We start from the raw sequence: 25,484 nt of genomic DNA on the forward strand, positions 1-25,484 counted from the left end.
GTAGCAAGATGGGAGAGAATGGTGAAGCAGCTAAAATATCTCCAGCAGCTATAGCCTGGCTCAGCACTTCAAAAGAATAACAACATTCTAAATTTTGACAGACAAATCCCTTCATGCTACCAAAATGATATGTGACGGGTATTTTCCTTTGCTCTCCTGCGAAACAAGTGCTTTTTACAAGCAAACTGCTAAAGATATTGAAATGTGTTATGAAGGCAGAGACTGTGTGTTGCAAAACTGTCTATGTTCATTTAATTCCTGCTCTAAGAGTTCCAAAGTGAGTAGAAATGTGTTACAATAAGCAGTAAGTGAGATTTGGATGAGAGTTGAAGCAGGTGCTCTAAATGATGTGCTGGATCTGCAAGGAAAGGGTTGTATTTCATGGTGACTGACGGAATTAACAAATGTGGTTCATTCCACAGCATCTCTGGTCAGCCTATGGATAAGCAGCAGCAAGTATACAAAGAGGCAGCTCTGCTAAAATGCAGGGTAATATTTACAAACACTGCTGGTACACTTGTAGGCCACATCTCCTACCAAGTTGATGTGCTCTTCCATTCCAGAAAAGGTCAATGGCTTAACTTAGCTATATATTTCTAGGAGTCAGATGCTTCTTCCATTCCAAAATGCCTATATCATCACATATTTTCAATCATGCTTTTAAAACCTGGATACAGCTTCTCTTAAAAGAAAAGAAAGAAAGGAAACAAAGACTTTGTTAGGTCCATTCTCCCAATACAGTGGTACCTCGGTTTACGAACTTAATCCGTTCCGGAAGTTCTTAAACCAAGGCACGCTTTTCCTAATGAGGCCTCCCACTGCCGGTGCCCTTCCACCCTTCAGATTATGTTCTTAGACTAAGGTAAAGTTCTAAAACCAAGACACTATTTCTGGTTTTGTGGAGTTTGTAAACCAAATTGTTCTTAAACCGGACTGTTCTTAAACTGAGGTACCACTGTATATCTTAGGTCTAAACATGATTGAATTTAATGCATAATATTAAAGAAAAGAATGTAACAGGAATAAGAGTGTATATGGTCCAGTTATCTATCTAGTATCCAGTGATCTCTGCTTGGTTCTGTCGGCTGGATACTAAGAATAGATGTATACATCTGCAAAAGTACTGTTAGAATTCTATAGGTCTTCAGCATTAGTGGTACAATGGTTATTCACATAACTATCTTTAAGGTGGAAGAATTTCCATAAGTTTAGTGATTTCCTTACTTTTCCGGACATTGGATCCAGGTTCACATTCAGCAGAATTTTCCTCTTGCTGGAGGAAGCTGAGAGGAGGCAGTCTTAACTATCTCTTCCCTCCCCTTGCAGTGTCCCTTATCCGTTTTGAGGGATTGTGGGACCTAGAGCAACATGAAAAGTACTGCAGGGGATGGGAGGATGGGAGAATAAGTTAAAAAAAAGAAGAAGCTTTACTCTTCTGCAGAGGCTCCTCAAGATGTTAATGGCTTCCAAGAATGGAAGGGCTATATTTTATTTATGGAAGTCACTGTAGATCCAACTCATTGTGTATAAGTGCTTCCATAATTATCTCCTTATGGTGACATTTTCTTAAAAGTGGTGGTATGAAAAGGCCGTTTAGCAGTACACCTACTACTTGCCTTGGACCCTTTAGGATGAGAAAAATCAAAGCAGATGGTGAATGGCCGCGTGTTTCAGAGAATAGTAGCTCCACGTTAAGGATGGTCAGGGACTAAGGAGGTTTAACAGACAATTACTGACATAATCCTTATGACCCCATATTAGCTGTGGATTTTGAGCCAAAGATGTAACCTTTGCCCAGTGATTGTGCTGTTGAATTTGACCACAGTCCAAAACAGATTTGTGGATACAGAAGTAAGCACACTTAGCTCTGCATTGGGTTGTGGACTTTTTCCCCCAAACAAAGTGCTGTGCTTTTATGGATAAGCCTTTAACATGGCTTTGCATGCAAACTTTCACAGAATGCTTCTCTCCCACCTCCTCCTTCCCCAGTAAAAAACAAAGGATAGAGCCCAAGAACTAGGGCAAATACTTTCTTTTCTTTTTATTTTGTGTTCTAACAGAATTTTAGTCAAACATTGAGTACGTGAACATATGACACTTCCTTTACTGTTTCTCGCACAGCTGTTTATAGAAGAGGAATACTTGGGCGGAATGTTTCTAAAGCCAAATATGGCGGTCTCCAGCCATTTGGAGCCTTTACCTCACATACTCTTCCTTTTCTCATTTGTTTGATTTTATTTAATAATATGACAAAGCATTATAAGAAAATTTTTTCTTTAAGTAGTGTGAATATCAAATAGTACCCATTAATCCCTGAATCATGCTATTCAAAGTGCTTAAATCTACATTAAAAATAGAAGAAGAAAAGTATTCCAGGTGAGACTTAAACAAAAACAAACAAACAAAAAACCTTAAAAAAAGAGAAACCAAACCTGCTAACACCTACAGCGTAGCTGTGGTCATACTGCAATGCTTTACAGTTACTTCACAACTCAGATCTAAGCTTCAAAAATATAAAAGAAAAGGCCATTGCACTGATTCACCTTTTGTTGGGAATTTGGAGAGTGGAGGGGAAAAGGTCTGAGATTTGGAATCTCATTAAAGGCCATTAAATTCCATCAGTACTTGGCAGGTGTCTATATTGGCCATCATCCATTTTCAAAGAACAAAATGTGCAAAGCTGCTTTGTTGGTCCTGGCAGCTTTATTTGCTTGATGTGATTTATTTGGCACATGCCCAGGCTTTTATTTTGGTGGTGGTGGGGAGCACATACTAACAAAATAACATTATTAGAAAAGGACCTGAGTTAACTGTCACAGAAATGAATATTGTTAGGCAAATAAATGTCTATATACATCCTAAAGGCTCTTGAATATGACTTGCAGATGCTTCCTTTCCAGTTACAACATGAAACTGGATATTTCCAGTGTACAGGTTGAAGCCCACAAGCACCTCTAGAATGCAGGTTACAGATTGTTTCATCACATTGCATCTTATCCAAACCAAACTATAACTTGGCAGTCAAACAAAACACACAGTATCTATTATAGCAGCTGTTACTGGTCAGCTCTTTAGGAAACTCCCTCCATCTGCGGTGAATTCAATAGTTTCAAATAGTCATTTCCAGCAGTTAAATTGTTGCATTTTGAGTGCAAGACAAACAAAAAGGTCACATTCTGTTCTGGTGTAAGTTAATCAGCATTAGAAGTGTGCTCCCAAAAGGCTAGTGCCATATGAAAAGCAATCCTACTGTTCCTCCCTTCCATGGTTCTTATGTGAAATGTGACTATTGCATCAGTATGTGTAAATATGGAGATTAATGCCGACTGTGTTAACATTCAGTGAATGAGGAGTTAATTGGCTCCGTTAATGTCTATGACAAACTCTCCTTGAATTCTGTGTGGGCAAAAAAAATCAGTCCTGAGGTTTATGCAGAGAATGTTTCCCAGAGCCATGTTCCATGATCCTTCTTTAACTTTTTAAAGATGAAATCATACATTTAAAATAAAACTAGTTTATTTTATTCAATAACATTAATTGTTTCCAACATTTCTGGGTCTGATTTAAATATTACTCTTTTATAAAATATTGATGTTTGTTGGTATTTACTTTTGCAACCTCCTGAGATCTTCTTTAAACAACCTTGGAATTAAAAAAAAACCTTCTAAATTATTACTACAAGCTTCTTCTTCTTCTTTTTTTAAAAAAGATAAGAATGAATAATAAAGAATTCTAAATTCTGGATGTATCAGCAAAAAGAAAAGGCAATGACCAAACTTTAATATACACGGGGACTCCAAATCGGCTGCAAAAGAATTTTCTCATACTTCTTAAAAGACAACTTTTTCGTAATACAATGTGACAAACCATATTAGATATTGTCCTTCTGCTTTCCTTTGGTTTGGAAGCCATCACCGTAAATCTCTGCGGGGTTTAGTGCACTTCAGTGCCTATTGCCATACTTGCCTGATGAATGTAAATAATCTCATTTGAAGAATTTAAAGCAAGAAAGAGATCCACTGGTCCCAACCAAAAACGGAGTGGGGGAGGGAGTCACAAACACATCCAACACTTTCTCAGGAACCGAATGAATTAGAGTCGGCATGTTATTATCTTTATATAAAAGGAATACAACCAACTCATAAAATAAAGCATAACACCCTATTTTTCTTTCTACATACTCCATAGTGGTTATTGTGAACCAAGTGATACAGACTGGGTTGTGTATTTTTATTTTGTTTTGTTTTGTTCCACAACTATTAACTATGTGAAATGTTAAGACATTTAGACCACCTGTAATTTCACTCTGTGTGGTGCTGTAAAAAAGGCAAGGGTAAGGGGGTAAAGTGTAGCAGTGGGATAATGAATGAAGATAGGGCTATGAGTCGTTAGTGGGGTCCTCCTAAGAACAAATGTCCCCCTCCCCACACGCACACGCACACGCACACACGCACACTGGTGAATTGCTGCAAGCATGGCCGCTGGGAATCAGGCTAGGCGGGCCAACAAATGGATAGTGCTTCTGGATTCAACATAACTTTGTCCAAGCATTCCCAATAAATGTTTTAAAAAATAACACTCAAACTATACTAATGAAGCAAAAAGGTTTTCCTATCTATACAGCAGTCTCTTCATTTTTTCTCTTTTTTAAAAAAATGCAAATATACAAATCCCAATGACATATAAAACAAAGTCAAAATGTGAATGGCAGGAGACATGGGTAAAACAGGAAGACTGATGCTACAAAGAAATTTGCAAAAACATATGTACAAGACCCTGTTTTTCCTCATATTTCATAGATTGTAATGCATGTTTAACAGCAGCAGTCGAGGATGTAGTTCCAGGCACCAGACTGCAGACTTAGCTTCTACACAAGGGGGGCGAGTTCCCCCTTGCATTTATGTCACCAAATGACACTTGATATACTGGTTTCCCGTGGTAGGAGTGGCAGTATCGCACTGTTTGTGTGAGCCTCGTCGGGATTCTGCTCCCTGTTAGTTTTTGTCTGTGGCCTCTGCCCATTAATAAGTGTCATAGGGATGTTGCAGTAGGTATGCTGGTTACCTATTGAGGTAAGAGGCAGGGTGCCAGTAGGAGGTACGTCGTATTCATAGCTTCGATAATAGTGTTTCTGGCGCATCTGGGAATGATACGTGTTATGAAAGGTGGAGCGCAGATCAGGATGGGCCGTGGCAAGAGCCGTGGAGGTAGCAGCAGCCATGGAAATTGCTGAGACCGTCTGCAGTTCCCCAAAGGGGCCCTGCTCACTGACATCTAAAACCTGCTCGTGTGTGATGGGTTCTATCCTCTTAAAAGGCATTTCGTACTGTAAACGTTTCCAGAATTTGGAATTCAACTTGTTGCATTTTGGTCCGTGCCATTTAATAACAGTTAGGAGTTTGATGGTATGTTTCAGGGCCTCAACCTCCTGGTAGTTCATGATTCCCCGAAGTTCACTGCACTCAATCAGTATCACTTTAATTTCTCCCGTAACTAGCATGTTCCGAAGCCTCGTTTCCAGTTCAAAGATACTCCAGCCTCTTCTTACCACGTAGTTTGGAGTCATGACAATGATCAGTCGCTTGCTTTGGTCTACACATCTGGCCACGTCTTCTATGTATGCTGTAAAGCAAAAGAGGCTCAAGGTCAGGCAAAAATTATACCGGAGCTTCTAATTGCTTAAAAACAAAGTACTTTTTATTTATGCATTATGCAGACATTCAGTGCAGATTTACAAATAACCATTTGGTCAGTCATGTGTGGTAAATAAGAATTTCCCCCAAGTAAGTTACCATTCTTCATTCTAGGAACCAAGAAAGGAATACCCCTGTTGCAGAGTGCAACTTGGCTTGTACGGTAGGCTGATGTATCTGCATGAGAAAGGGTGGAAAGAGAGGAACCTTCATACTTCCTAGAGGGTTCTTCTAGTGCTGAGCTGTTGATCTTCCTTAAATGTTAGACTGATGATATTAGGGTTGCTGATCACACCTTCTACTCACCTTTCTTTTCTCTGTGCCTCCCTCATGAGAGCAGACATACATGGTGCTTCCTTCAGTTGAGATGCAAATGCAAGCATGGCTCAGTGCATCTCCACCTTAGCTAGATAAAACTATTTATTATTATTATTATTATTATTATTATTATTATTATTATTATTATACTATTAATAAAAATTACAGGGGAAGAAAAGAATTAGAATATTTCCTTTAAAAAAATGCATTTCCAATAATAAATGCTAGCTTTCTTACTTTCCTAAACCTAGAGTCTCAGTGTAATTGTGTCCAGGGTAAAGTGTGCTCCTCGAACTGGGTTTCGGTATTCAGTTCATTTTCTGCTGCACATTCAACTCAAATACTAACATAGCTCTCGTTTGTTTCACTTAGAACCAGACTCCTTTCTTTAAAAAGGGAAGAAGTTCTAATAACAAGTTTGTGGATATATCTTGTTCCTAGTAAGGCTGAAAAGGATAAAGTCTGGTCTGTAACTGGGACATCCAAGTTTGGATAGTTCTTATAAATGAGAAAGACTTGGCCCCATCCTCCACAATGCAGGTCAGTGTCATGGAGGCTTTCGCAAGGTAACAATGCATTCCATTATGTCTAATAATGTGGCTCCTTTCCTGTTCCCTGGAGAAGGAATAGAGCTCATGGATTTTTGGTAGCAAGCCAACAGGGCATTGGATTGTGGGAGACAAGGGGTGGTAATCTGCCAAATCAGCATGGAGGACATGGATAGGGTTGACACCTCCCACTGGATGTGACAGATAAGGTCTAACCAAATTTTCTGCCTCCTCTCCAGAGGTAGGAGCATGCCTATGCCCATGCAGAGCTTGTCTGAGGGCTGGGGCAGGAGACTTGTTAGAATAAAGTTATGAACTCAAATAAAAAAGCAGCCAGTCCCTGATAGCCCCCCCCTTCCTGTTCTCCTTCCTGTTCTCCTTTTGATTCCTGCTGTGAGCTATTAGTTTTCTTCATCATTCATTGTTTTCCGTCCCCCTTCCTCTTCACATTTGTGATGATCCATCCTGGAACAACCCCCTTGAAGAAGATAGCAGTGGTTACCCAGATCTCGTGGCTGATTGTGAAGCCTATGCACCCATTCTGCTGCATGTCATTGTGGTTTTCCAATGGTTGACATTTTTAAGGTGGCCATATGGGCTTCTCACACCTTCACTAGACACTCAAAGGTAGATGTGTTCTGTTCTGCTGATGTGGCATTTGATAGGAAGGCCCTGCAGAAAGTGGTGATGCGTTACAGTGGCGCAGGGAAAGCCTTCCCTGAGTATGTTTATTGCTCTACTATATCCCTTTCCAAGAAATGTCCTCCATCCTGATCTGCCAAAACATGCTAACTTGAAATTCCATGAATTTCTAACTTCCGATTAGGATGGAGGGTATTCTGCCCACCTCTCCTTCTTCTGCACTGTTTGGTGGGTGTAGTAGGCTTAGGGCATCTGTGCTCACCCAGATATGTTAGAGCTTTCTATTACCCTCTTTCCTTGGGACCAGGAACTTGTTACTTCAATGTGTTATCCTGTTTGAGGATGGTCAGTATGTCTGTTGAAGGTTTTGTTTCAGGTCTCTTGTGGGCATCAGTGACTATCATAGGATGAGGAGTCATCTTTGCTCTCTCTCAGTTGGTCTGGTGAGTGGGATGACTCCTGCCCCTAAAGAGGAGGCAGAAGACCTGCCTATCACATCCAGTGGGAGGTGCCATCCCTATCAGAGGAATGTCCTCCAGCCTAATCTGCAAATAGAAATTCACAGTAAGACAAAATTCCTGTTTTCCCACATAAACTATGTTTAAGGCTGATTCAAAAATTCAACCCAATAGAACATTTCTGCAGTAGTAGTTGTTGTTGTTGTAAAAGCTGAGTTCTTAAATTTCCTTGCAAACTGAACCTACTTTTTCACAGTTCAAAACAATTCAGTGTCCCATTATTTAGAGACATAATATTGTGTCATTTAGGAATTCCACAAAGTTATGTGCTGTCTGCATATTCAGAGGTTATTCTTGTACAGGCAGGGCATAATGAAGCCTTGTTTTGCCCCACTGTTTGTCTCCATGCAGGAACTGTGTCAAGTAGTTAAGGTACAATGGAAGGAGTATGTACACCTTATTACTCTTCCAAGGATTGTAATTCACCTTATTTGAATCAGAAGATGAATTAGACAAAGATATCAGAGGCATGCATAAATTCCCTGTTCCCAGGGTTTTCTTCAGCCGGAACTCCCTGGCGATGGTGGGTGATCCGCCCTAAAAAAAGGTCAACAAGAAAAAAAGCCCTTCCTATTTCCAATAATGGACTAATGAGGCAAGTGCCATGTTAGCCTGCTATATTTTGTGTGTGTGTGTGTGTGTGTGTGTGTGTGTACAATTGGGTGCTGTTATACACCATGGGGATTCCTCTGTTCATGGTCACTGCTTTCATGGCAGGATTGGACTGAGTGCCAGATGTTCTACAATTTTTGGTTGAGCTGAACCCCCTCCATTGTCCCATTTGCAGAAGGCAAAGTTGAAAGCATTTCAGTGGTATTCAGGGTAAAGGGTAAAAATCCACCAGAAATTACTAGCAATGTTCTGCTTATAGGCACCATTTTGTTTGACAAGAAGTCTCTTAGAGTCAGAACAGGAATACTACAGTGGTACCTCAGGTTAAGTCCTTAATTCGTTCTGGAGGTCCGTACTTAACCTGAAACTGTTCTTAACCTGAAGCACCACTTTAGCTAATGGAGCCTCCTCCTGCTGCCGCGCCGCCGGAGCCTGATTTCTGTTCTCATCCTGAAGCAAATTTCTTAACCTGAAGCACTATTTCTGGGTTAACTGAGTCTTTAACCTGAAGCGTATGTAACCTGAGGTACTACTGTATATCATCTGAAGCCAGGGTGAGGAAGATATTTCCAGCCTCGTTTTGGGGGACTTTGAGGTGGTGGTGATAATGGTGAAGATCACAGCTGCGAGGAGGAGAAGCACTGTGAAACAGGTGCATTGAAAAAAGGTGACCTGAGAGGCATTTTCAGGGCACTTCTGAACAGTTTACAGACAACCTTCAGCCTGGTCTTATTGTTAATTGATATTTTTCACAATATGTTGTAACTTTGAATAATTTTATTTTGTATCCTCAATTTGTGGATACATTTTACATATCAAGTTCCTGGATCACAGGTATTGGGTTTGCGTGATTTATCAGTGTGTAATGGACATTCATTTTCTTCTTTGCAACTGGTAGCATTACAGCTAAACTTTACCACAGTTTTTTTATGAGACAGCATTGAAACAATACTGCATTAAATATATATCAAAAAATAAACACACACACACACATATGTAAAGGTACTGGTATACAAACAAACATGTATGCATGCACACACTGAATTGAAACTTACTTCCAGTTGGAATCAAATCTCTATCAGGAATGAACAATTTGTACCCATAATGCTTTTCAAGCATATCTGGTAGGATTTCAAGAGCAAATCTTTCTTCTTCCCCTGTTTCCTGATTCCACTGGTCAGGATCCACTTTGGTGTATGACAGGTATGCATCATAATCTTTGTTATCTGCAGTTTTAAAGGGAAGGGGAATAGGGACAGAAGAAAGAAGACAGACTTGATATTTGTGAAGCAGAATATTTGTTTGTGAGACAGAGAATCACCTTATTGGATGGGTGACTTTAACAATAGGGACAAATGCCCTTTTGGACAAACTTGGAAATTTCAGAGGATAGAAGGAAGAGCTTCACTCATTTTGATCATGAGAAACAACCATCTGCATTTAAGCAGAATATTCTATTTAAAAGCTGATCCCTCAGGGTTCCCAATTGCTTTTTAAATTTCCACTAGTTTAAAATGTTACCACTCCCGGAAATCACCCTGTCCATTTCAAGCTGGAAGTTGTCACCTGAACTTTCAGCTTGTTTACACACCATAGGTTTAAAGCACATGGCTTCTGGAACTGTAGTCTGTTAAGGGTGCTGGGAATTGTATCTGTGAGTTCCTTTGGAGGAAGTTGTGCTTTCAATATTCCTAACATGTATGGTGTGTACACAGTTGTGTGACAAAAAGTACAGGCCCATCACAGGATCACGGCTCATGTTTTCAGTTACTGAAAACTTAGGAGGACGGATGTGCACATAGTGAAAGTTCAAAAGTAATCACGTACAGTATTGATTTCTTCTCTAGCATGCTATAAGCAGAAAAAAGAGGCAGATTTCTGGATTTCGAGAACACATTTTGAAAAAAAAAAATTGTTTCAGTATTATATGCACTACTGTTCAAATCATTGTCGGATTCAAAATTAGTATCTTCATTAGGATTTCAGGATTCAAATATAAACTTTCGAAATTTGCTTTCAGAAGGAGCTCTTTTTAGCCAGCATGGTCCTGATTTCACATCTCTCTTGCACACAGCATAGGTGTATGCCTTTCTCCCACAAGAACAAATACCTGCGTGTGGCACTACTGTCAATGGGAATAGGGATGGTGGCAGGGAACTCAAGTAATACAGCGAATAGGGGACGGGGAAGGCGACTAGATCATCCCTTTGCTAATAAATTAAACTGAAATTCTATGGCTCAACTTGCCCATTTTAAGAAATATAATAAAACATGCATAATTGGGATTGTTGGAAAAACTGAAATTATAAATGCAAAGTTTTGCAAATAATGTGAGTGAGAAGAATTTGTTTGAGAAGTAACAGATCAGCCCTCCCCACCCCACCCCACTTCTAACATTCATTTGAAAACAAATCTGGTGGATGCAAGTATGTATAGGTAAAAAGATAATGGAGACTGCAGTGAAAGCCATCCTTTTTATTTCTGTTTCAATGAACCCAGTTCATTGCATTAAGGTGAGTTTTTGTTTTGAATATAATATTATTCCTTTTCCAATGGGAAATAAATGTACTCTTTTCAATATATGCATTCTGTTTGCTTACTTATAAGATTGAATGAAAGAAGCCACCATTAATTTTCATTAAGGGGTCAATAATGCCAAGTGCTCTGGAACTAATTCAGTGGAATAAGAGGTCACATTTTGATGTTTGTTGTGAAGAAAGTAGAGAGAAATCAATGGCAGGAGTAATGAAATGTTAACATCCATCTAACTCTCTAGACAGCATTATGCACAGGCTATAGAGAATATCAATTGCTTGTAAAAAGGTCTGATTGAGTATCCTACTCTGTACCATACGTAATGCTAGTGATTCAATGCTGAATTCAGCTATTTGCTAACATTTTTTTCACTTTACTCCTTTTTACCTTTCAGACACAGCTGTAAAAACAACAGTATGCCAACTTAAGGCAGTGCTGATGTCTGGCTATATGCAAGACAAAGCACAGACCCTTTGCAGATATGATCTCTGTATGTGGAGTAAAATGAAAAGGTCTCCCGTCTCTGACATTACATGTCTTGCTGCCGTTCCATGCCCCCACAATATTCACATCTTAACTGCAGAAAGCTGCAAAGAGGAAACCTACTCATTTGGGATGCACTTGCATAAGTTCCCAAACAATTAAAAATCCCACATGTAGATGTCCCCATTGCAAATATGTGAGTGTTGGGGGCAGGGTGGGCAGGATACATGAGACTAAGGTAGGAAGCCAGGAGCTATAATCACAGTTACCTGTCATGTGTTTAGTTCTAAGAAGATAAGAATCCTGCTGAATCAGGCCAAGGGCCCATCTAGTCTACCATTCTGTTCTCACAGTAGCAAACCACATGAGAATGGGATGTCAGTATGCAGAGCTTTGCGACTCTGATTCAGAGGTATACTGTCTTCTGTAGTGGAAGTAGCCATTTATAGTTTCCCTCCCTGTTTAATTACAGATATTGGTAAGAGAGCTCAACTGCCCATTCAACAATGGCAAGAACTTTGAGTACAGCTGAGAACATGGCAAGGCCCTAATCACAAACCTGTGCTCAATCAGGAGCTGCTATCTGGATAATATGGCTGTGAAAGGTAATAGAAATAAAAATGTTCCTATTGAAACTGATGGAAAGCCCCCTATCACTGTCCCTGCCTCCTCTCTTTCTGTTCCTGAAATATGTCTGCTATCAACTAGTTCCTCAAGACACACTCACTGATGGGCTCCTGAAAAGAAAGTCAGAAGATACAGAGACTGTTTCATACGTAATAATTTTATATTACAACAGTAGGACTTTTTTTTACTAGTGAATGATATTATCTAGTTTTCTTTAGACGGGATAAGGAAGAAAGATATATTTCATTGAAAAGTTGTGGTCATTAATGCAAGTTTAATATGAGCAATGGTGCACTGAGTTGACATGGGCCATCTTCACTTGCATATTGAAATCTGCTTCTCTGTGATGCAATTCCATGCTGCTAGGGAACATGGGTGAATTAAGTGGCTACATAAATGTTCCATTATTCTGGAACCATATATTTCATATACAGGTTACTGAAAGTGAGAATGTAGGCAAAGCTGAGCACAAGGAAAACTGATTCATGAGTTGAATTCTGCAGTCACTATCATAGATACCGATCAGACTTGAGGATTATCAAACTGTGACACTCATTTAGAATTGCCACTAAAGCTCTTGTTATCTAGCACTTAATCTAGCAAATATCTACTGATTGTTATTTCACTGCTATAAGAAGATGGAATATACACATTAGATCCAGTGCAATGAACAATTCACAGAGAAAGGCAAGTGGTTATGTTTAAGAAATACCTACAAAAATATAACAATGACATAACATCTATGGCAGCGTTTGAATGACCCTTGTGTAAATTAAATACTACTCAGCAAGGCAAAACGGTATGATATGTTATAAGAAAGTACTAGAAACTATAGTAAGAGTAAGGTAAGAAGTATAAGTACATTCAATGTCGTAAATGTAACTTACATCGGTAAATGACGGGAAGTCTGTTTTCATATAATTTAGTTTATCGGATTTTTATTTTGGTTTATTTTTGTTTAGTTAGAAATTATAAGAAAAGAGCATGTACAAATGCAAGTTTAAATCAATATTTAATGGTATAATTATTTATTTATTTATTTTAATAAAATTTTTTATTAGTTTCCAAATTTTTAACAAACACAAAAAACAACATAAAAACAAACACAAAAAATCATGTTTTCTTTACCTTATTTCCATAAACCTCTTTTCCCGGACTTCCCCATACCTTCCCCTTTTTGCATCCTTTATTTTAAACAATTATTCAGCAACCCTTCTTAGCCAATTAAATATAAATTCATTCTCCTTTTCAATTTCACCCTAAATTGAACACAATTTACCGCTGCAATTCTACGTCTTCCTTTCCCTCAGCATTTTAGCACTCCTCAATTTTATAGTAACTCTTAAGATATATCTTAAACTTCTTCCAATCTTCTTCCACAGTCTCTTTCTCTTGGTCGCGGATTCTGCCAGTCATTTCTGCCAGTCCCTAATGGTATAATTATTTAAGGCTGTACATGTACCTAAGATTGTGTATGGATGTCAATTAATAATAAAAAAAATAATTAAAAAAATGAATAACAAAAAGAGAGAGAGAGAGAAAGGCAAGTGTTGCTATAGATATTTTCAAGGCTTGCCTAGTCATTTGTCAATTTTACAATAGGTGAACCACCAATCTGAATCAGATACTATGGTTGCACCTACATCCTGCTAATGATAGCTGAATCCAAATCACAATGGATGGCAAATAAAAGGAATTGTCTTTTGGATAATTTTCAATAGTACCAAAAAGCAGTAGAGCCATGAGAAAGTTTTGCAATTATTGACCTATATCTGTTTCTGGAATTTTAGATTACTTACTGAAATGTGGACTCAATCCAAGTTGATAATGTGCAGTTTAGAAGCTCTGCTGTACAATGAGCAACTCCATAAATATATTTCCAACCTGGACTTCTCGTAGGCCAAGCATATATTTTTTTAAAATGTAGTGGAATGCTTTGCCTTACTCTGACTCTAGGTTTTTTGATGAGAGCACATGGCTGATTTCTGACTTTTTGCAGGCTAAAGATCAAACAGACAGAGAGTTAAGCTCTAGCAAAGTCTTAGATACATTGTCAGCTTATGCCTCCTCTTTGAATAGAACTTCAATTAATTTTCAAAAGCATGTAAAGAAGCACAGCTAAAATCTTCTATCAATGTATCTTGCAAATGAAGATGTGATTGATTTGTTGCTTGCACTTTGGCTCTAAGTATAGATTATGCCATTTGAAAGATTTGCTTTTTGTCAGAGTAACATGCTTTAGTGATAAACATACGGTACTACCCTCTCTCCTTCTATGCGTAGGAAGAAAAACAGCACCTGCTATTGAGCACATAGAAACTGGAATGCTGAAAACATTTACCAAGCCTCCTGAACTGGCAAGGAGATTAAAGGCAAGAAACTGCTTTCTGAAATCTCTGTCTTGCTTTAATAGGTATTTATTCCAAATGCTGTCAGTATTGTAGTGTGCCACCCCAATCTCCAAGTGGCACAAGATTCCAGGAATTCCAGGAGCTTAATACACTCTTAATTGGGAAGAGATCCCTTCAAGTCTTCCCGGCTTACTTTTTAGTAGACATGCATTTGATTGCACTGTTAGTTGCCTACTAAGGCTTCTCAGTGCAATTCTAACAGCACAATCTATGCATGTTTACTCAGAAGTAATTAACCTCACTATATCTTATTCCCTAATAAGTGTGTATAAGATTGCAGGCTAAATGTACTTTTAATTGAAGATTTCCATTGGCTGCCATGTGGGAGTGGCAGAAACATATATTAAGTGCACTAGGGAACAGAGCAGACTTTATCGCTTGCTGTCTTCTTATGAATTCATTATGCCTTAATGTTTAGAAGTCTCAATCACATAAATTATTAAATTCCAGCATTTCTGTGATGTTTTTAATACACTTATTAAAAATGAATTATACAAATAGTTTGATGTTACATTAGACCCTGCAATATAATAGGGTGACATAAAATAAGCAACAAATTAAGCACAAGAAGCCCAACACACCATCATTTTCAACCACAATAACAAAAGACCTATATCATTTATTCTTTTGCTGACTTTCAGTTGTCAGCTCAGCTCTGAAATTGATATAGACACCAAATGCAATGCTATTTAATTAGTTGGACCCAAACTGAATGATCTATTATTAATGATAGACGTTTGCTTAGTTTGCTCTAAAAACTTCAGAAATACTTATTAGTTGATCAGCTTATATGAAAAACAAATTAACACTTCAACACTTAGAACAAAAATCTCTCTATGCATTGCCACAAATTCTTAGAAGTCAGCCTGAGTTTGAGAGTCAAACTTTTGTTTTTCCTCTGTTATGCGTTGACATTTTTAATAAAGTATAAATTAAGAAAGAATAAGTCAACCGGTTAGGAAAAAGGTAAATTCTTCTGTAAGATTTAGTGTTTTGCAACAATTTAAATAATGAAGTATTAAATGCATCTTCTGTTCCACTATTTATATGTCCAAGTCAAAATTTACCTACAGAATCTTTCTAAGGCATAGGGAATAAACAATGGCAAAATTGTTTATTTTCTGCCTTTCTGTATCTGCACAGATAATCTATTACAAACTATCCCATTAAAAGAAAAGCCTGCTTGCTTGCTTGCTTGCTTATTTATTTATTTATTTATTTATTTATTTGATTTAAACACTGCATCTTCCTCTAAGAAGCTCAGGTGAGCAAAAATGTAGCAAAAGCACAGTGTCATAGACTGAGGAGTTTGTATAGATGTACATGGAACTATTATTTAAATCTAAGACAAGGAAAGGCTAGGCAGAAGGTCCTAGGTTCAGTCCAAGAACCTTCAGTCAAAGCATCCCAGATAGCAGGGTGGGAAAGGACATAAGCTATAGATCAGGCATAGGCATACTTGACCCTCCAGATGCTTTGGGACTGCAACTCCCATCATCCCTAGCTAACAGGACCAGTGGTCAAGGATGATGGGAGTTGTAGTCCCAAAACATCTGGAGGGCAAGTTTGCCTACACCTGCTCTTAGAGACTTGCTGCCGCTCAACAAAGGGTATACAGGGATAGATGACCTAACAATCTCACTCTGCACATCCAGCGTGAAACAATATGCACCTATGAGGCTTACCAAAAACAACAACAGTGTTACGATTATTTAAATTCAAGAAAGTAGAACGTGTTGCTTTTTTACTTGGTGGATTAATAATCTGTGTTGATAAATCTCATAAGATTAATCACAGAGGGTAACTGTGGGGCACTCTGGTAAAGTTTCAGGACAGTCAGTTAATGGAAATACAGAATCAAGTCTTTTGTGATGTTTAGGAAATCAAAATGAATGAGGTGAAAATTCTGTGTTTACAAACTTATCTCTTTATGCACAACAAAGGAGCTGTAAAATAATAAATCATCTAATGGGAAATAAATGCAGGTTAAAAGGAAAAGCTGAATAGGCAATACTATGCTTTAATAAGACTTCTGATGAAATGTTAGTTTTCAGGTTCTTTGTTGGGTGTGTGTATATTAGTAAGTCATAAAAGGCAGGCATTAGGAATAAGTCAGAAGCTGAGGTTTTTCTATTCCTGAAAAACCTAAAAAACAGATATGTTGCAGCAATGGCACAGAAGGATGAAATGTATATATTAAATGAACTCGGTAACTTATATCAACAAAATAAATAAATGAGTGCAATAAATATTGGTGGCATAATACATTTTTGTTATTGATTATGTGATATTTTTTTTAGCCCTCCCCTATTAGGTTTAACAGGGACGCAGGTGGCGCTGTGGGTTAAAGCCTCAGCGCCTAGGGCTTGCCGATCGAAAGGTTGGCGGTTCGAATCCCTGCGGCGGGGTGCGCTCCCGCTGCTCGGTCCCAGCGCCTGCCAACCTAGCAGTTCGAAAGCACCTCCAGGTGCAAGTAGATAAATAGGGACCGCTTACCAGCGGGAAGGTAAACGGCGTTTCCGTGTGCGGCTCTGGCTCGCCAGAGCAGCGATGTCACGCTGGCCACGTGACCCGGAAGTGTCTCCGGACAGCGCTGGTCCCTGGCCTCTTAAGTGAGATGGGCGCACAACCCCAGAGTCTGTCAAGACTGGCCCGTACGGGCAGGGGTACCTTTACCTTTATTAGGTTTAACATGAAAAGTTAAAGTGTTAATGAGCAAATCCAGTTTTTAAATGCATTTCAAATAATAAAAGCAGCAGAAAAGAAACCTATATATGTAATAGTGATAGTTATAGATCTAGCGGGCAGAGCATTTGCTAATGGGTTTTCATCTTGAGCAAGAAGAGTAGCACTTTGGTCCATATGAAATTCATTTTGAAGTGTTGAAAACAGCTGACGCAGGGAAAAGCTGTATTGCAGTGATTTTATGGATAGACCAGAGAATCTTATCTATAGCTAATGTTACTATTCCAAACATGGATTTTTTTTCTTTATTGGTCCCCCCCCCCCAGACGTCAATAGATTCTTCTTCTTTAATTATTGGTGATGTTATAGTTTTGTATTAGATCCTTTTCATGACAGAAATGCTTCATTTAATACTGATATCATGTGATCTCAAAACGAAGAGTGAGATCCAATGTCACGATAGCAGATGCAATGGATTATTATTATTAATTATATTGTTTATACTCTACCCACTCTGAGCTGCTTCCAGCAAAATATAAAATAATAATAAAATGTCAGATATTAAAATCCTCCCTCCTTCAGAGAGGAATTCCTCATCCTATCCTTCCCTGCAGTGTCCATCTACTCCAACCCTCTGAAGCAGATTTTGGGGTGTGGGGCAGCTGTAGAGGGGAAGGAAGCATGTCCTGTTTGTGTAAGGAGATGCCTGCTGCACAAATAGGACACCACAGTTGGATATCACCCTAAATGACACAGATCCCAATGGCTGTAAATTTGTTTGTTAGAGTTCTAAAACTGCACAGTTCTGTTAGGTGTCTGAAGAGAAGGCTATTAAGTTACTGGCATTATATTAAAAGCAATACAGAAACAGAAGCTTTGCAGACAGTCGTTAACAGGAACCATTGCCGAAAGAAGTTCCATGAAGAACTATGTAAGGAAGATAATTCCGCTTAGCCACTTGTCGAGGTGTTGTTGTGGGCCTGCAGGGCTCCTGGCCAGCAGGAGTCCTCTGGCAATGGGGGATCCAGTTGGTCCTCTGAGCTGTCCAGGAGGTCGGATTCTAGGCCTGGCTGGTGAATTGGCCTATTGCAAGCAGGCTCGGGGGCAGCCTTTTCCTGGGAGGTGGGACCAACTGAGGCCAGTAGGCTTCACTTGGCTCTTCGGGTAGGCTCTTCGGGTAGTTAAAGCAGCCTGCCCCTGCTCCCTCATGCAGTTTCCTTGTTAGATATAATCATAATAACCCTCAAGAGCTCTTTCAGAATATTAACATACCAGTTGCAAATGAATATCAGATCATGTGATTATCATATCATTATCAGGACATCTTTTGTGTCATTCATTCAATGCTAATAGCAAAAGCCCCAGGACTAGATGGTTTCTGATAGAATGGTATACGAGAATATTTATTTCCCATTTTACAATATAAATATTTTTTATGTCCAACAATGTATGAAGCTAATCTTTAAAACTTATTCAATCCAGGAAGAAACGGACACAATATTGTTTTAACATCTACACAAAGGCACCAGCAAAGACTATATAAAGATCTGAAGTTGTGCCACTAATATGTGGATGATACCTAACTCTTTTTCTTCTTGCCATCATCTCATGAAGCTGTGGAGAGACTGAACCATTGCCTGAGGACTGCGATGGGGGCCAACCAAATTTAATGTTAATCTTGGTTGTAGGATTTTGTCCCAAGGCAAATTGGGCATATTCAGAGATATGGGCATTGGACAAGTCAGATACAGCAGCCATGGATTGTTACAGGTCAAGTTTGACGGCTCAGACTCCGGGGCAGACCTTAGTAATACAGCACCCTGTGCGAGGCCAAAATTTGCTCCCCCCCCAGCAGTCATGCCGCCTTCCCAAAGTCTGGTCAGTGAGGGACCAGGCTTTGGAAAGGGGGCTAAGGGCTCTGCCAGTGTCTTAGAGCCCTTCTGTCTCCTTCCCAAACCTGGGAAAGTGCTAACTAGGCTTTGGGAAGGTTGCGTGAGGTCTCTTAGGACCTTGCCAGAGCCCTCACACCTCTTTCGTGAAGCAAGTATTTACTAGGCTTTGGGAAGGAGCACTCTGTTCAAAGCAGGCATAGGCAAACTTGGCCCTCCAGATGTTTTGGGACTACAATTCCCGTCATCCCTAGCTAACAGGACCAGTGGTCATGGATGATGGGAACTGTAGTCTCAAAACATCTGGAGGGCTGAGTTTGCCTATGCCTGGTACAGAGGAAGTAGTCACGCTGCCCTAAACCCGCCTTTGTCAGGGTTGGAGCATCAGACAGGAAAGAGGCAGGCATCGGGTGGTAAAATTTGAGTGATTGTATGGTGGTTCTGGAATTAAGGAAGAAACAGGCATAATTCCTTATCCCCTTCACTGCCAGTTGGAGCTCTCTGCTAGGAGCTCAAAGTGTTCTTCAGATGAAAGAAGCGTTTCCACCCACAATTTGTTTGACAGAATTGTTACAACATTAACATTTTTTCTGCATACTTGATTAAGATTCAACTAAGCCCCCATGTTCAGGGTTAATCATGAATAGTAGAACTTACGTATATCTTCAATTTAGCAAATGCCTGACATATTGTGTATTTTTGCTAGTGCTAGTACCTTCAAAACCAACATAATTTAGACATTACTGGAGTGAAAATTATAGCAAAGAGATATAAAGTGTGATTAGATGCTGTTTGTACTTTATTGATTTCCCCCCCTAATCCATTTTCCTCAATTTCTAAACTGTTAGATCTATTAAATGAATGTTCACCTCTATCAAGAGTCTTAATAAATTGGAACAAGTCAGTAATCAAGCCTAACAACCATAAGGAGAATGAACCTGTACTACAAGGTTGACTGTTCCAGGTGAATATTAATTTTTATTAAGTACCTAAGGTTAATCATAACTGTCAGTTTGTCAGGAATAATCACTGCTAAATTGAATTCTGTGCTAAAAGAAATTCAATCATATTTAAGCCAATGTCAAATAACAAAACCAAACAACAACACCGACAATAATTAGTAGCAGTAGTAGTAGTTTTCACTTTGGATCCAGATAAAGATATTAACAATTGCCATTTTTATTTCACATATTTATATCTTATGATGTATATCTCTAATAAGCTGAAATACTACAGTTTTGAATTATACCACATATTTGTGTGGTATTTCAGGAAAACTGGAAATTGCATATTGTAAACTGCAGAGTATATGTATATGATTAACCTTGAGTGTGGGGCAGCTAATATCATTAACATCTCAACAGTTGCGGTCCATGAGCAGCATTCCAGAAGCAGTGGTAAGGGCAATGCAGTGGCAAGGTTGGGAAAGCTCTGGTTTGGTACCAATAGTGTCCCATAGGTTTACATGCACCAGTGGGGCAGCAATACTGCCAACCTGCAGCTCCCTTAACCCTTGCATCCTCCTTCTCCCATCCCATCCCCATGCATGCAGAATTACTGGGAGTGCTCTCGTTTCTTCACATGCCGTTGCTAAATTTCAGCATCTTATGGGGAACAATACACAAGTGTTTATAGAGTGCGGGAACTGTTTATTCTTATTATACAATGTTTTGTTCATTTACATGTGTTTTATCTCTTGTTGAATAAATCATTACTATGTACTTAATAATGTTGAAAGAATGGACTGGTCAGAACGTATGTACTTTGAATGCACAATGAGAAATTTCTTCTGCAGACACCAGACACTATTTCCTAACACCAGGTGCTTCTATCAAGCCCTCTGGATACTACAAATTTTAGATTGTGTTAACCAGGAAGTGTTGAAAAAATGACTTCTCTAGGTCACTGAAAATAAATAAAGATCTGTTACAATGTCATCCCCAGAAAGTAGAATTAAACTGATCTAGATTTAGACAGATCTGTTTAGGACACACTCCTATGAGACACTGACAGAAGTACACATGTGTGGTTTAAAGTGTTTCTTAAATTTCTTGACCTGATCTGCAATGGTATTGTTGTAGAATAGTAACATTTTAGTAACCCCCCCCCCCGTATTTTAATATAGCACTTATATTGTAATTTGAAACATTCATAGTTGAATGTAAGCCCCACTGAACAAGAGGACATATATAGAAATATTCCTGGTCAGGAACAGGTCAGATTCCTGGTCAAACAACAGTGCTGAATTACATATGCATAGGCATATTTTCTTCTGGCTATGGCCCCCTCTAGACATCCTTTTTATTGAGCATTCATGATTAATTGTGTTCATGATTCTATCAAGGTGGTCATACGTGATCTTGCTTTCAAGACTACTTGCTCCTGCAAAAGTTTTGGAATCGTCTTACTGCTTCATTTCTAGTCAGTGCATATCCTGTAATTTTCAGCTGAAATTCTGTAACTGCAAATTTTCTGGGGGATTTCTTCTTTTCCCACCTTTGTTGCATCATAGCCATTCTGGACAGCAATAAGGTGGTAGTAGCATTGGGGAAACATTACAGAACAACTAATAATAAATGCACCACCAATGCACTGTTAGTGTGCCAATAATATGTTGCAGAATACACCTGCAATAAAACATCAGTCTGGAGAGGCCCACTGACTTGTCTGCATCATTTACACATCCTGATTCCCTCAGTTGTTCCCTTTAGCATGTTTTACTCTAGCTGTTTTATAGGCTTACCTATTATATACAAAGGAGTGGAACCAGCGAGTCTTCTTTTTGCTGTTCTTTGGTGATCTTGTGCTTTGACTGCGTTCTTCCTTTTTGTTGCCTTTATTTTAACTTTGTTTATTTTAACTTTGTTTCAAATTAAAATTCCATGGGGTTTTTTATATATATATAAAAAGGGTATATGGAGAGGCTTGCTTGCTTACCTCCATCTAGTTCTTCAGCACCAAAATGATTCCTGTAGAATAGCATAATCTCAATCTTGTAGCACTTGTAGATAGTCACTAAACAAACAAGTAGCAGCAGAATAGCACCAAGCCCGCCAGCAAGCTCAACTGTATACATCAGCTCTGCAAAGAATTATAAAACTTAATAACCACCACATTCTGAACTAAAGGCAGCCATTTATTATCATGTCGTGGGGGCAGCAAATGCTGTCAACAGTTCTAAAATACATGATATTTAGATATTCTGTCTGTAAAAAAAGCATGTGTTTTACTAGTTTGTGGTCACGGGTATAACACCATTTTTTACAGAAGGCAACAACCATGATTATCTTTTTGTTGTACACAACAGTCCTGTGATATGCAGTGTTTACATATGCAGTTGCATTGCTCAAGGAGTTTTTGTCAGTCATGTGGGATGAAGCTAAATATATACTTTTTTTTCAAAATTTAAATATGTGAAGACAAATTATTTCATGTCTCATGAATTGGTTGTGTTTTAATATCTCTGACACCATTCCCTGTTGATATGCAATTCATCTTCCCTTCTCAACTCTCCATAAACAGGTTTGCCTTTTTTCTCTCTCTCTTAGATGTTGCAAATCACCCCAATTTGTCATTTCTGACATTCAGAGCTGGAACGTGACCACTTTCTTGTGTTATGTTGTACCACTGGAGATTGCATGATGGATTGAGATCACTGTCATGTAGGTTAGTTTTCAAGGATGAAAAAAAAATCCACACAACTCAAGACAAATGTAATCATACTGTCTGTCAACAGTAATCTCCTTGGTAATATCACTTATCGGATAATAACTGCAAGTGTTAAAGTCATCATTGCCCATTGCCCTCACAATTACCAAGCAGTTGCATATGGGTGACCATACTATTATTCCTGCTGCTGTTAAGACAGGAAATGAGGGGTGGTAAAATGAAGAGAAACATTGCTAAATGTCATAAGGCTGTTGTATTGTTTCACAAGCTGTATTGAAATTAGAGATGAGGAATAGTCTGTCATTCTAAAAAAAAAGAAAAAATTGAAATACATTATTGCTTGTAATATTTCTATCATTCAGCCTAGAAAAATGGCTGTGGCTCAACATAAAAAAAGCTTTAAAATACTGTTTGACAGATGAAAAGGGAAAAGAGAATGCAGAATTAAAGGACTGTGTTGTGCATGCACTACAGATTAGCGATTTTGCAAAAAACAGCTATTATATTTATCTATATCCTGCCTCTTCCTCAAGGAGCTTAAGGTGCCCTGCATGGTATGCTCCATATTTCATCATCACAACAACCCTGTGAGGAAGGCAACTGTGAAGCTAAGTACTTACCCACAATATATTGGGCTGCAACATTCTTTTACACATATCTAGGGCCTGACCTGGAAGTTCATGGCATGACCATGAATAAGTGAAGTGAGCCTGAGTTCCATTATCAGAGGGTATATGTACCTACTATTATACCCAGTGATGGCATGATGACTATTCACTATTCACTATTCAGTTAGGTTTAAAACAAAACAAAACTCAAGAGCCTAGATCATCAAGAGTACGCTAGTCCATGAAAACGTATTATATTATAAATGTGGTAGTCTTTAAGGTGTCACAAGACTCCTTGTTGTTTGTGATAGAACCAACTGACACAACTGCCCCTTGGAAATTTTTGACAGGGAATTTTATCCCATTGTCATGTGTGCTATATTGTCATAGTTTTTGTTTAGTATTTGCTGCTATAACAATTTAATATCATATATTTCAATTATAGAAATACAAAGCTAGAGGGGGGAAAACATAAGCAATAATAGTTCTTTCCACTGCCTAGGTATGTTTATGCTTTTATTACTGAGATGCATTCAACTGCTATAAAAGCCTCAGTGTTCTCTAGAAGACAATAAAATGTAATTAAATATTATTTTTGTTTTTTTGCTTTTTTAAAAAAAGGATTTATTTAACACACCGTTCTCCTAAGAATGGTAATGTAACCTCCTTTATATTCTACAGTTTTAAGATCAGGAGTGTTGGTTCCACATATTTGGAATATTTCTTATCTATAGGGAAAAGATGTTTGTTTTCCTCAAATAAATAAACCCACAACAGTTTCATTAGAATAGTAATAAAATGGCTTAGAAAATAAATGGAAATGGAAATTGTACAGCACTGGCTTACTACATTGCTGTTTATCTTTTTCTGCCACATGTGATGCAGCCGTTCAGTGGTAACCAGAAGATGGGGATTTAATGTGCCAGGTTGCTAGGTGCAAAATACACCATTTATATTCCTGCTGTAATGATGATGCATTAAGACAAGGGAAAAATACTAGTATAGAGAAACTAGATTACAATTATTACAAGATCAAACAGGGGAAAAAAATCATGATTTTTTTTAAAAAAAACAATTATTGTGTATGTTACTGAATGCTTATGCTACTAAAGACATCTCATTTGGGACCATAGGATGTCTCATTTGAAGAAGACTTTCATGCATTTTAACAGTTAGAACTATAAAAAACCCCACATCATATATTTGCTTCAGTTCTGATGAAAGTACACTTAGGTCCCACTGAAATTAACAGGATGTAAGTTTGCTTAATTTTACTCTAGATTGCACTCAATCCCTCCACTTCTCACACATTGCTTGCCAAGCCAGAATCAATCTGGAGAAACTGAGAGTATCCTCTATTGACCTTACTAATTGCACCAAATGCTTTTCATTCCAGAAGCAATGTAACATGCTACATTTTGCCTTATTGTTACAGGGCTGCTACATTACAGTCATACCTTGGACATCGAACATAAGCCATTCTGGAAGTCCGTTCGACTTCCAAAACATTCAAAAACCAAACCACGGCTTCTGATTGGCTGCAGGAAGCCGATTGGCTGCAGCCAATCGGAAGCCATGGAAGCCCGGTTGGACATTTGGGTTCCAAAAGAACGTTCGCAAACCAGAACAATCACTTCTGGGTTTGCGGCGTTCAGGAGCCAAAACATCCGAGTTCGAGGGCGTTCAGGATCCAAGGTACGACTGTATTGTTACAGGGCTGCAGCAGGAGCAAGTATTATACTTTATTTGAAAGTCCTGGAAGTGAGAGATTTTTTAAAAATAATAATAATAATTTCCCACTTCAAGGGGAAGGAGGGAAGAAAGAAACAAGAAGTGCACATCATTTCATATCTGTTTAAACTTTATGTTAAGACATTAAATTACAGGCCTTGCCCTGTTTAAGGACTGAGAGAGCTCTGAAAACTGCAGAGGAAAATTACCAGGCATTTCCTTGGGGAAATGGCATTCTGTTAAACACAACAAATGAATGAGTGCTGGAGAGTTACATTTGAGGGCAAAGCAATCATTAGTTACAGGCAATTAACAATAGTCTTGCGGTAGCACAAGCCTGGATCTACTCTAATGGAAAAGTCCATTGATTGCTTTTCAGTTTTAGATTTTTTAAAGAAATAAATTGCTTCAATTTGAAACAAGATTTGCTACAAGCTTTCTGACCAATTGCTACACTTGTTTTCTTATCAAGATAGTTTGACCACAGAACCCAGTGAAAGAAACGGCTAATTAAA

The 25,484-nt window shown here is 38.5% G+C and overlaps 1 protein-coding gene and 2 long non-coding RNA genes across 7 annotated transcripts in view; 2 read left to right on the forward strand and 1 right to left on the reverse strand.

Annotated features, from left to right (window-relative positions):
* Window positions 1-12,062, forward strand: part of LOC307213998 — an 89,241-nt gene extending 77,179 nt beyond the window's left edge. Inside the window, exon 3 of the long non-coding RNA XR_013837808.1 lies at window positions 11,822-12,062. This is a non-coding gene — a long non-coding RNA (uncharacterized lncRNA). The remainder of the gene's footprint in view (window positions 1-11,821) is intronic.
* IL1RAPL1 (interleukin 1 receptor accessory protein like 1) overlaps window positions 3,747-25,484 on the reverse strand; it is a 670,572-nt gene continuing 648,834 nt past the window's right edge. For 4 of the 5 annotated variants that reach the window (XM_079972247.1, XM_079972245.1, XM_079972246.1 and 1 more), the window contains 3 exons: window positions 21,899-22,042; window positions 9,387-9,557; window positions 3,747-5,622 (listed from right to left, as the gene is read on the reverse strand). In XM_079972247.1, coding sequence (XP_079828373.1) covers window positions 4,904-5,622; window positions 9,387-9,557; window positions 21,899-22,042 — 1,034 coding nt within the window. In that variant the 3' untranslated portion in view covers window positions 3,747-4,903. The remainder of the gene's footprint in view (window positions 5,623-9,386; window positions 9,558-21,898; window positions 22,043-25,484) is intronic. The other variant, XM_079972249.1, reaches the window with a different exon arrangement.
* LOC307214000 lies at window positions 18,689-23,830 on the forward strand. The gene is made up of 3 exons (XR_013837810.1): window positions 18,689-18,842; window positions 19,810-19,925; window positions 22,510-23,830. It is a non-coding gene; the product is annotated as an uncharacterized lncRNA (long non-coding RNA).

This window comes from Podarcis cretensis (assembly GCF_951804945.1).
Source record: "Podarcis cretensis genome assembly, chromosome: 4".
Taxonomy (NCBI): domain Eukaryota; kingdom Metazoa; phylum Chordata; class Lepidosauria; order Squamata; family Lacertidae; genus Podarcis; species Podarcis cretensis.